At 43.7% G+C, this 11544-nt stretch overlaps 1 protein-coding gene across 4 annotated transcripts in view; it reads left to right on the top strand.

Annotated features, from left to right (window-relative positions):
* ldb1a (LIM domain binding 1a) overlaps window positions 1-11544 on the top strand; it is a 19867-nt gene that overhangs the window by 5766 nt on the left and 2557 nt on the right. Inside the window, exons 3-12 of one of the 4 annotated variants that reach the window (XM_031878009.1) lie at window positions 6290-6392; window positions 7191-7235; window positions 7427-7502; window positions 8486-8588; window positions 8930-9102; window positions 9186-9308; window positions 9399-9476; window positions 9600-9723; window positions 9895-10043; window positions 10938-11535. In XM_031878009.1, coding sequence (XP_031733869.1) covers window positions 6290-6392; window positions 7191-7235; window positions 7427-7502; window positions 8486-8588; window positions 8930-9102; window positions 9186-9308; window positions 9399-9476; window positions 9600-9723; window positions 9895-10043; window positions 10938-11162 — 1199 coding nt within the window. In that variant the 3' untranslated portion in view covers window positions 11163-11535. Of the gene's footprint in view, window positions 1-6289; window positions 6393-7190; window positions 7236-7426; window positions 7503-8485; window positions 8589-8929; window positions 9103-9185; window positions 9309-9398; window positions 9477-9599; window positions 9724-9894; window positions 10044-10937; window positions 11536-11544 lie in introns of those variants that run through there. The other 3 variants (XM_031878015.1, XM_031878021.1, XM_031878029.1) reach the window with 3 other exon arrangements.

Raw genomic sequence — 11544 nt, 5'->3', positions numbered from 1 at the left:
GGGGGGGGGGGGGGGGGGGGGCGTGCTGTAGTGATGTCACATCTGCTGCGGGGCCGACAGGATGGCAGAGGAAAGCTGGCATGTGCCACAGCCGGGAGGAGGGGGAGACGACAAAATGTGTGGGATGGAAAAAATGATTTTCTATCAAAGCACACCTTTATTTGTGGGAGATGTGCAAGCCGCAGAGTCTTTTCAACATGAAAGCAGGCTCGCTACTGACTGAAGATAGACTGAAACAGAGCTGTGCTGAAAACAGAAGGTGTGAGGACAGCCGCAGTTATTTGAGAGCTTTGTGCTGTATTTCTGTGCCAATCGTGTGTGTGCAAGTGGGACTGTTCGTGTAAATTTAGCATGCAAACATGTTTCTGTTAATGAGTGTATCATGAATTTGCCAGCCTGTTTGAGCTGGTTGGTGTCGAAGATGGAGTGTTCAAAGAGACTTGATTTGATAAACGTGTATGCAAATCGAGGCAAATGTTGACATATAGCTGCTGCCATTTAACAGAATCTATGTTGTGCTTTGGACTGTAAATTGTTTCCCTAAAGTTAAAAAAAAAGCAGCGCTTCAAGACTTGAATTGATGATGTCAGAAAATGGAGGTGGGTTTGGTGGAGTTTGTCCATTTACTTGGAATTAGTGACTGACTAAGTGTCCAAATTCCAGTAAAAGTAGGTGCTGTGTCACAGTTGTTTCATTATTCACTATATGTGGAGCGGCTCCAAGATTAGTTTCCAAATAACATCATCGCTGTTGAACCGTTGCTCAGTTTAAGAACATTAAAACTGAGCGGTATTATAAGAATACAAGTGATTTATATTTCACGGTGGATTTACATTTTTTTGTAACACATTACAGAAGTGCATAACAAGAGTAGCCATATAAATGACCAAACCTCCAGTTTAAACTGCACAGTCCTCTATGGATTGGCTAATTCTGCCTGGATTCAGATCAGTGACCTCTCTCGTTGCAAGCGTCCACAGCACCGATCCTTCTTTATCTTGAACACACGCTGTTTAACTTCCTGCTGTCAGGCCACAGCCTGCATAGTTCTGTCTGCTGCCGTGTTGCTATCACTACCAGTCAGGTGTCGCAGAACGGTTTCCCTGACAGGTTTGTGCTTCCACTGTGGCGGCTAGAAAAGCAGCGACAGGAGTGTGAACATGCTGTTCACCAGCGCTCTCTACAGATTTCCTCGCGAATAAGTGACTCTCTCTGTCACACGTTTGTGTACAGACACAATACGTTGGAGGGCTTCGGAAAAAAGCTTTACGGCATGTTTACACGTGTATGGCCTGTGTGGAGTCGACTTGTTTACAGCTCGCCTCAGTTTATTTATCACGGTCAGTTTTTTTTAATGTGCAATAGCTGTCTGACTGGAAGGATGCTTGAGTAATGAACCAAATGATTCAAAATTCATTTGACATTTTTCTGTATTGGAGACCACATTATTATTTTCTATTACAATGCATGGAAAGCATTTCAGTGGTAATGTTATGTAGTCCGCCTCTGCATAAAATAGTACGTGTAAAGTGTTCTTCGGAGCTATAGGGATCTATAAATAAAAGAGGTTGTGTGTAGTACAAGAACAGTTTTTCAGTTACGAAATTAAAACATAGTTCTTGTGTACTTCCATTTAATGTTATCACTAAATGTGACTCTTACTGAATACACATGAAATCCAATTCTCAGGACTGAAACACTCCCACAGTAATGTATGCAGTATTCCATAACGTTGCTGTGTGATCCACACTTCCTTACAACCCATTTACATGTGTTTCTTTTGTTGTTGTAATGATGATAATGCAGACTACTGAATTCAGATGGCATTAATATAAGCACTATTGTGCTTATTAAGGTTATTGGTTGATATCATCATGGAATAGGCAGATAAATATCTTAAAGATAAAAATGAGAGATTTTATCGATTATGTTAGCTGTGAATAGTGTACAGTAAAGGTCATTGTATTGTGTTGTATTCTATTTATTGTATTCAATAATTGAAGTGTGAGGATGTTTGCAGCATATACCAGCAGAGGGAGATGCTGTTCTGTCACATCTGTTCTTTGTGTCCGTCCATCAACACTGACTGAGGAACCATTGTTTTCAACAAAAGCTTATACATCTAGTCCTACCTTACAACAAAAGGCTTTAGTCTTTATTTTATGTTTTATTCCCCTATAGTTGTCCAATAATTTATTTTCTGTCATAACTACACAGCCAAACTCTCCAGATTGGACCACAGTTACTTTAACGAAATTCTGAGTTGTATTGTTTTCCAACATTTAACCGATGATGTAGCCCACAGATATTTTTGTGTCGTTCTCCTCCAGTTTGAATAGTGAGTACAAGCTGCAGATGATGCTGTATATCTGCACTCTAAGCCTGATGGGGGCTTTATGCAGTAAGAGTGACTGGTCTGGGTCAGATGTGTTTACTCTCTCAATGAAATGCACTGCTTCACTTATATAATTCTACAAACTGACTGGCAGCTCAAGTGAAAGCCTCAACAAATTGAGCTTTAAATGCACTTTCAGACCACAAAAGGTTTTCCGGGCTTCAAATATATTGCTTGTAAACATTAGAGTGGTTATTGATTAAAAGTGAGGCTGCAGATTATACCCTTACATAATCTGAGGCTCAGGATTGAGGACATCAGCCAAGTCAATCATTTTTCATAAGCCTTTACGAAGTTGGCTTGAATTAAACAGGCTGTTTAGGTAAATAGTCTTTGTGGCAGATTTGCTGAACGGTGTGAATAAAATGTCTGAATCACACTCATGTTCTTTTCATTTTGGGGTTGTTACAGTCAGGACAGACTGACCAGTGCTTCCAGCAGAACTGGCAGAAATCATTTCTCTCTCCCTTCATTCCTCATGACTGCTTATTATGACTGAACTGAATGTTAATACCGCCACCGTAGAAAGGTTTTATAAATGCACACGGTTCTCATACTGCAGAGCTTCACAGGAGTTTCTGTTATATGTGCTTGAATGCAGGAGTTTCCAAAACTCAAAAAGTGAAATATAATTTTTCATCGTACTGACATCTATTGTTTGTATTCAACGATCAACCTTTATACTGTATTATTCCTCATGAAATGTGCTGAGATATACTGAGGGTCTACCTGTAGGTCCCAGCCTTTCTGTTAAGTATATATTTAATACAATCTGGCAAAATCCTTAAAAGGGCTTCAGTCTTAATACCTCCAGCTTAATTATACGCTATGACTTTTTTAAAGACTATTTATCATTTGTCATAATTATGAGAGCACAGGGATAGTTTTTATCTAAGGGCATCATGTCTGTCTTGTAACAATGAAGAAATACTGTAAACTTAACCTCTTAAGTACCACTGATCCACACGTTTGTCACTCTTTATAAACCCATGCAGTGTAGCCAAATGTTTTCTACTAAATGTAAATTCTAGTTAATGCCCCGAAGTTTCAAAAAGTACCTAATATGTCAGGGTGGAAATGTGTATACAATAATGCACATATCAAGAATGCATGAATCCTGTTGACACTTTGTAAACACCACAAAGCTTCCATGGGGAGTCAGAACAAGCTGATACAAAACGATGCTGTCAGACTATGGAATAAGATTATTCTGTCAATCTGTAATAGCATGTTTAAGATGCAAAATACTGCTTACGGCTTATAACCGTTCCTCCTAATGGGTGCCACTTGTACCACTATAGGGGCCACTGATGCACGCATGGGTCCCGGACAAGACAGATTGGGGTCCCTGGCTGTCATGGAGGCAGGCCTGTGTTTATCTCGGTGTGTTTGATGGGATGGGCGGGGGCGCGTGCAGGAGGCGGGGCCTTTTTTTTTTTTTTTTTTCTCCGTGTCTCGGCTGGCAGGAACAAAGGGTCCTCCTGTAGTAGTAACGTTAGTAGTAAATAGGTAGCATCGTCCACTAAACAAATGACATTTAAAAACAATTAGTTGGGGATTGCAAATTGTCAGGAACCAGTGCAACGAGCTGGAGTGTTTCACTTCCCGTCTCTCGTGTTGTTGGGGTGCAGGACTAACGTTACATTATCGACGGTCGGTGCTGGAGCTTTCGCCGTCCAGCCGCTCCGGCTAGCAGCGAAGCTAGCTGGCGAGAAACACACCGAGCGGAGGTGTTGAGCAACACCGTGTTTCGGTGGACCTTTCTCTGCAGGTAACTCAAACAAAGGTAACTCAAAGGTAGCCACGCTACCTTTGACAGCTCCGCTGGTTCACAGTAAACACGCACGGGGAATCATAAGTGGATGGCGGTAGTTCAGCAACTAGCTTACGTTAACGTTAGCTACGTTAATAGCTTAGCAATGGCATCTGTCCTCTGTAGACGTTGAATGAACGCGGCCCTGTGCTCCAATTTACGCCTGGTCCAGTGTGTTAAAGTGAACACAGGCTTATTTTTTTAAATGTCGACTGTGCTATAGACTGAGCTAGCGTTATACCAGTCATCAGTGGAAGAATGTTGACAGTCTTGGCTCATTTGTTTCGGATGTTTTATTGGCTGTGGGCCAGCTTCTGGATGCTCTTCTATTGTTTGAGAGGACTGAACTGCACCTAAAAGTCTCATTATTTCAACGTCACCATTGTTGGAGTGCTTCTGCATCATGGTGACTCATCTTAATTATGTCCTTCTTTCAAAGGATGCTTACTTGCTGGAGTCATCCATCTCTAACGGTATTTGTCATGTGTACCTGAACATGTCTTTCATCAAAAATACTTATTCAAAAGATGGTCTGGCCTGTGAAATGACCCATACATAATGCATCCGATGTCTTGTGGATATGTTTCACGCTGTTGACGGTACATGGTTTTACAGGGTGTGTGTTGGTGATTATTCAAGGGCGAGAATAAACTGTGTCAGCATTTTGTGCAGAATGTGTGTTTCTGAACGTGGAGGCATTACATAATGGAGAAAACAAGACTTCTACTCAGATTTCTTGCAGGGATTTGTGTTTGGCACAATATGCATCAGCATGAGATTGGATGAAGACTTCAGCATATGTGGGTTGAATGCTGTCTGGGGCTACTTGTGTTTGGGGGAGGGGGGGGTCTATAGGTCAGACGTAATGCATATAGAGAAGTATTGTTGGGTGCCCCCGAGCAGGTTCACCCACATAGCAATCGGGAGGAGAAGATGACCTGCCAGGGTTGTACTGAAGCAAGGGAGTAAACGAAGGAGGAGTTGTGGTTGTTGGAGGAGCGGTGAATGGGGACGGACAGATCACAGTTCACACTGTCAATACTTGACCCCAACGCCTGCCTTTCTCTCTCCATTTGTATATCTTGACTTTAACCATCACCATTTGTAGAGTAGTCTGTCTGGCCTTATCAAACATTCAGCCGTTATGTTTGATCCTGCATTAGTGTGGCTCAGTGTTCATTTGGCACAATCACCATGTTGTATGCCTAGCTGACGGTGGCCGATGGCTGTGCATCAATTGTAACGGTGTAAAAGCAACACATTAACATAATGCTGCCTTCAGGTGCCTGTTGGGAATACCAGATTTACAAGCAGGACACGCTCAAACCACATTATAAAGGGGTCCAACACAGAAACTCAACGTTTCCTTATCTGTTATCTGAAGCTGTAGGGTGGGTGTTATGGGCAAGCCCCGGTCAAATTTCATGGGGTTGTTTTTCTCAACATCCCAGCCCGCTACGGTTTGGCTGCTTGGGTATGCAGGCTTTTTTTAATCAGGCCTAATTAAATGCAACGTAAAGTGTCCTTGAGTAGAGATACCGCAAAGATTGTTTCTAAGAGAACTGAACTGTTTGAGTGTGAACGCTTTATCTGGACAGACGAGGGTTAACAACAGCCGGGCAATGCATGGGGGGATGGGTAGAAGAGGCAACTAGGGGGGAGACACACACACACACACACACACACACACACACAGCAGAGGCGCATAGTTAGGATCACATGGGGCTGAATGCAGAGAAGAGGGCTCCCTATAATGGTACAAAACACAAAGAACATGTCAGACGATCTCCTCTGCGTGTAGTTCCCCAGTTCACTGATTGTTTTCTCAGATTTCTGTCGGCTAATAAATATTTCAGTTTTTTCTTTCCGTCATGATTTGTTTTCTTGTCCATTTACCAGATTGAAGATGGATTAGATAATGAAAGCAGCAGGAAATTGTTTTGGCAGTGTGCTTTTTTTAAATCTCAGCAGAATCATCCAGCATTAGATTACTTGGATGATGCTGTGATTTGAATGAGCTAAATCTAAATCTCCTCTAAATCTCTGCTCTTTTTCCCCCCTCTGTCTCTGCTCGTGTGCAGGCTGTTCGTCAAAGTCATTCAAGCTGTACTCTCCTAAGGAGCCCCCCAACGGCGGCAGCTTCCCCCCCTTCCACCCAGGCGCTATGCTGGACAGAGATGTGGGGTAGGTTTCTCTATAGATAATGATGTGTATTGATGTTTTATGGCTTGTACTTGCCGTTCAAAAGTTTTTAGTCACCTGTTATATTAATGTTTCTTCTTTCTTGTGATAATGGGGGGGGGGGGGGGTGTACTGTTGAAATCATTTCTCCCCCAAATACCGGTAGATTTTTAATTATTTCTCAGTCCAGATTGCAGGTGTGACCACTGGATCACTATTGAACCGGTGCTTGCATTTTAGTTCTGAATATTTTTGGGCATCTGTTTTTCTTTTGGCTCAGTGGTTCGCTTGAAGCTGTTTAAACTGTAATTTGTTAATAATTGTTAAAAATTGTATAATATTACAGCTTGTTGTGGGCATTGTTATGCACTTGACACTGAACCCGGAACTTATTTCCCTTTAAATCTGCACACGTTTGATGCTGAGCTTCCGGTTTACCGGTGACTGACTGGTGATTTCTTCTGTTCTTATTCAATGTGGCGGTCTTATAAAGTAAATAAGAGAAGCAGCAACAATCAGCTTAATTAAAAGTGACAAACAAAGACGGATGCCATACTGACGCGCAGTGCAGTCATAACATTTTAGAGTACGTATTAAATGTTATGTTGTTGAGTATTTCAAACCCATATTTCTATATCTCCGTATTCTATTGTAATGTGGAATTTTATCGTTAGCCCTGAATCCAGTAATTGGCTCGAACAGTTCTGAGATCAAAGTGTAGAACTAAAGACGCACATCCTTTGTGTTGCTTATGTTTGTTAGAAAATTATTGCTGATGTTTGTTCTTTTTGTTGTTCCTAGGCCGACACCCATGTACCCCCCATCATACATGGAGCCTGGAATGGGGTGAGTACACTGCCGCTTGCATAGTGAACACACAGTTGTGGTTTGTCTCAGCTCAGAAGTCATATATAAAGCCTTGTGCTCTGTTCATTTTAGAACACACTGTTATTAACTTAAGTGTGAAACTGCTCGCGGCTCATGTTATTTGTGTGGGAAAGCCACAGAGCGTTGAGTCCCCCTGTTTTCTGTTTCAGGAGACCCACACCGTACGGGAACCAAACAGATTACCGGATATACGAGCTGAACAAAAGGCTACAGAATTGGACAGAGGTGAGAGTCACTTCATCACTCACATAGAGAGTAATAAGACATCAACACCAAACTGTTGCTGTGCAAAAACACAGCATCTGAGTTTCATGTTTAAGTTGGTTGCGATTACAATCTCTAGTGCAACATCGTGCAGCTCCTTGAACTACTTGCTGTTTTCAGATTTTCCCTCCCAGCTGCTGTCCACGCTCGGGGATTTTGTGTGAAATTAAGCCCCGAGAACGCACCGACTTCATTTACATTCAGGCTCTAATAAGATTATCTGATCAACATGGCCAAAACATAATTAGAGTGCCGACTGTTTATATGCTCGAGAGCGCGACTGAGCACTTGTAACAAGCCACGCTTTATATGTGGCTGTCGGTCTGCACTCACTATTACAAATGTATCCACACTAACCCCTGTGCATTGTGGGGGATTTTAACCACAAAGCCAAGTTTTATGTCCAACACAACACCCGACGTCTGAATGGCAGCATGCCTCGTTCAGAAAGTCCACCGTCGGTGTTCTTTTGACTTCTTCACTGCACAACAAAACATTTAAGAGCTTCTGCAGTGATGATCGTGGCCACCATGAAGCATGCACATCTGTTTAAAACAAATCCATTGTCTTACATTGACCAGAGGAAGTAGTGTTGAGTAGTTAAATAAACAGTACATTTGAGGAAACGAGAGTTTCTGCTTCTTGTGTTTGAGCGGTTTTGCAATAATCCATTGTTTTACATCGACCAGAGGAAGAAGAGTTGAATGTTTATCGAAATATTAAATTTGAGGAAACAAAAACTTCTGCTTCTTGTTAAGAATCATTCTTTGTTTACTCATATTATCTATTATACATCTTCCTCATCTCTTCATAGCAAACAAACTGTATTACACTTGAATGCTGTTTTATTTTATTGTGATTATATGATGGAGTGATTCGCCTTGTGTTTTAACTTTACCAAAGTTAGGTTTTTAGATTTGAAGCGGTTCTTTATCTGCTTTCAGGACTGTGACAATCTCTGGTGGGATGCCTTCACCACAGAGTTCTTTGAGGATGACGCCATGCTCACCATCACCTTCTGTTTGGAGGATGGACCCAAACGATACAGTAAGAAGGATTAAATAAGAAAATGCCACTGTTTGTTTGTATTTTCAGGTTCTAATTATAAATGTAAAGGCAGTGGAACTGTTTATATTTTAGTAATGTCCAATAATGACTATCTTCAAAATGTCCAGATGTTTTATATCTTCATCAGATCATACATCTTTCAATTTAATCATTCATCAAGACAAGGCTGTTATCTGTTACCTGTTGGCGGCATTATGTATATCCTCTCTGCTCTTTATTTGATCTTTTTCACACTACCTGGTATATGTGGGTGATTCAAATTTCATTTTATTTTGATGTATTGATTACATTTATTGACAAACTTCTATTTTTGTGTGCAGCCATCGGCAGGACTTTGATCCCACGATACTTTCGAAGTATTTTTGAGGGTGGCGCCACCGAGCTGTTTTATGTTTTGAAGCACCCGAAGGAGTCCTTCCACAGTAACTTTGTGTCTCTGGACTGCGACCAATGCACCATGGTCACCCAAAACGGCAAACCCATGTTCACACAGGTACCGGATGCAACACGTGCAGCTGTCCCTCTCATTCCTGTTGCTGCTGCTGTGACCTGTAACTTTTCTCTTTCGCGGTTCAGGTTTGCGTGGAGGGCCGCCTGTACCTGGAGTTCATGTTTGATGACATGATGAGGATCAAGACGTGGCACTTCAGCATCAGACAACACAGAGAGGTCCTACCAAGGAGCATTCTGGCTATGCATGTGAGTTCCAAACCCAAATAACCCCCCCGCTCAAATGCACATACTGTACGTGCACTTTATTCATGTTATCCTTTCAACATAATCACACAGGATCCGCAAATGCTCGATCAGCTGGCTAAAAATATCACCAGATGTGGGCTGTCCAACTCCACACTCAACTACCTCCGTGTAAGCACGTTTCCCTGTGATCATGTTGTTCTCTTTTTGATCGGTCAGTAAATTAACCTCAGCTGCAACAACCTGTTAACGCTCTTTCTGTCTGTTTGGTTCCTCTCGTTATCCTCCGTAAAGCTATGTGTGATATTGGAGCCCATGCAAGAGTTGATGTCAAGGCATAAGACCTACAGCTTGAGCCCCAGAGACTGCCTGAAGACTTGCCTCTTCCAAAAGTGGCAAAGAATGGTAGCACCTCCAGGTAACGCACACACACCTTTTTGAAATTGCCTGTGGCATTTATGGCGGTGTTGCCCTTACGTTCATTAAGCCGCGGAGCACAAACGAATCCGGTTGCAATTGAAAGAAAACAGATTGACATTCACTTAAATATGTGATTATGAAACATATCTTCCACCTGTTGTCTACGTAGCCGAGCCAGCCAGACAAGCTCCAAACAAGCGGCGGAAACGGAAGGTGTCCGGTGGAAGCACCGTGAGCTCCGGCGCAGGCAGCAATAACAACAGCAACAGCAAAAAGAAGAGTCCAGCCAACAGCTTCTCTCTCTCCAACCAGGTACCTGTAAGCATTACACCTACTTAATCTCTCTCTGCACCGTGGAGGATAACACACGGGGTGAAGGGGTTGGAAATACAGCCACGGGGGTTAGGAAGTTATTTGTGGGGGGGGGGGAGTAGGTGTAGCAGCAGGATAGCGATAGCAGAGGGATGCCTCTGGAAGGGGGGATGAGTAGATTTAGTTAGTAGACTCCTGATGTGAACCAGTGATGGGCAGTCCCTTGTCCTCTGGGGCCACAGGTTTATGGGTTAAACTATTTTGGGGCCATGGGGGGGGGGGGGGGGGGGGGTTGGGTTACCTTGCTCTGATTTCCAGTGGGGACAGTTAGGGTTTCTCTCTAAGTCTGCTGTATCATCTTGGTTTTAGAGTTAGTCTCTCAGAGCACACGATTCACACAGCCCTGCTGTCTTTGCTGACTTGGTTGCTTGGTTGAGCGAACGAGACCCGAGGTGGAATGAAACAGCCCCCCCCCCCCCCCCCTCCCCCCCTCCCTCCCTCCCCCTTGATGCAGCACTCAAGGTTCAGGGACGCCCACTGCTGGCCAGTAGGGAGGGCCCTTGACCCTGGTTCTTGGAACGGGGGAAGGGAGTCAGGGCCACAACGGACACAACTGTCAGGGTAGATGCCCTGACAACACCTTGTCCTGTTGGGATTGGTTCAGGAATAAAAGGACACTAATACCTCAGGTTTTAATACTCTCTTTGTCCCTGAAACGCATCTTGAAGTATCAATTATCATGCATATCATAAAGAAAAGAAGCTGAAATTGAACCAAGTTAAATCGCTAGACCGTAGGCAAGAAAACACTCCACTTACAACTCGTCCGTGCAGCCAGTCATTCCGCGCAACCCCCTGTATTATGGGGATAATATGTACCGGCCCTTGCTGTCCCCTTTAGGACGTGATGATGGTGGGAGAGCCCACTCTGATGGGAGGGGAGTTTGGTGACGAGGACGAGCGTCTGATCACACGGCTGGAGAACACGCAGTTCGATGGGGCGAATGGCCTGGAGGATGAGGACAGTTTCAACAGCTCGCCTGCACTTGGGGCACACTCGCCCTGGAACAACAAGGCCCCCTCCAGTCAGGAGAGCAAGAATGACAACTCCCAGTCGTCCCAGTAGAGCGCTGAGGTCTCAGCCGGCCCCCCCTTTTTGTCAATGCTTAAACCCTACTGGGATCCACCTGAGCCAACACACTAGCGAGAGGAGTCAGTGAGGGTGGCCTCGAGCACTTGTGTTTGATTACTTTCTGTTTGTTTTGTTCCGTCATGTTCATTTTATGACGAAAGGAGAGCGGTTAGGAGAAGGGACGGTAGCTGATGGACTGATGAAGCTCTTAACTGTCACATGAAGGACAGAGTCAGCAGAGTCGCTCCCTTACATAGTTGCACATGACCAGTGGTGCTCAGCCTTGGCCCTTGTCTGCTCGGCTCCAGTCAGTCCTCTTAGAGGAGCGGTGAGACTGGCGGGGGTGTGTGTGTGTGCATGTGTCTTTACCCCCCTC

The sequence above is a fragment of the Anarrhichthys ocellatus genome, unplaced genomic scaffold, assembly GCF_004355925.1.
Source record: "Anarrhichthys ocellatus isolate YVR2014 unplaced genomic scaffold, GSC_Weel_1.0 scaffold3, whole genome shotgun sequence".
NCBI lineage: Eukaryota > Metazoa > Chordata > Actinopteri > Perciformes > Anarhichadidae > Anarrhichthys > Anarrhichthys ocellatus.
The sequence above is the reverse complement of the archived record's forward strand: the minus strand, read 5'-3'. Positions and strand labels throughout refer to the sequence as shown.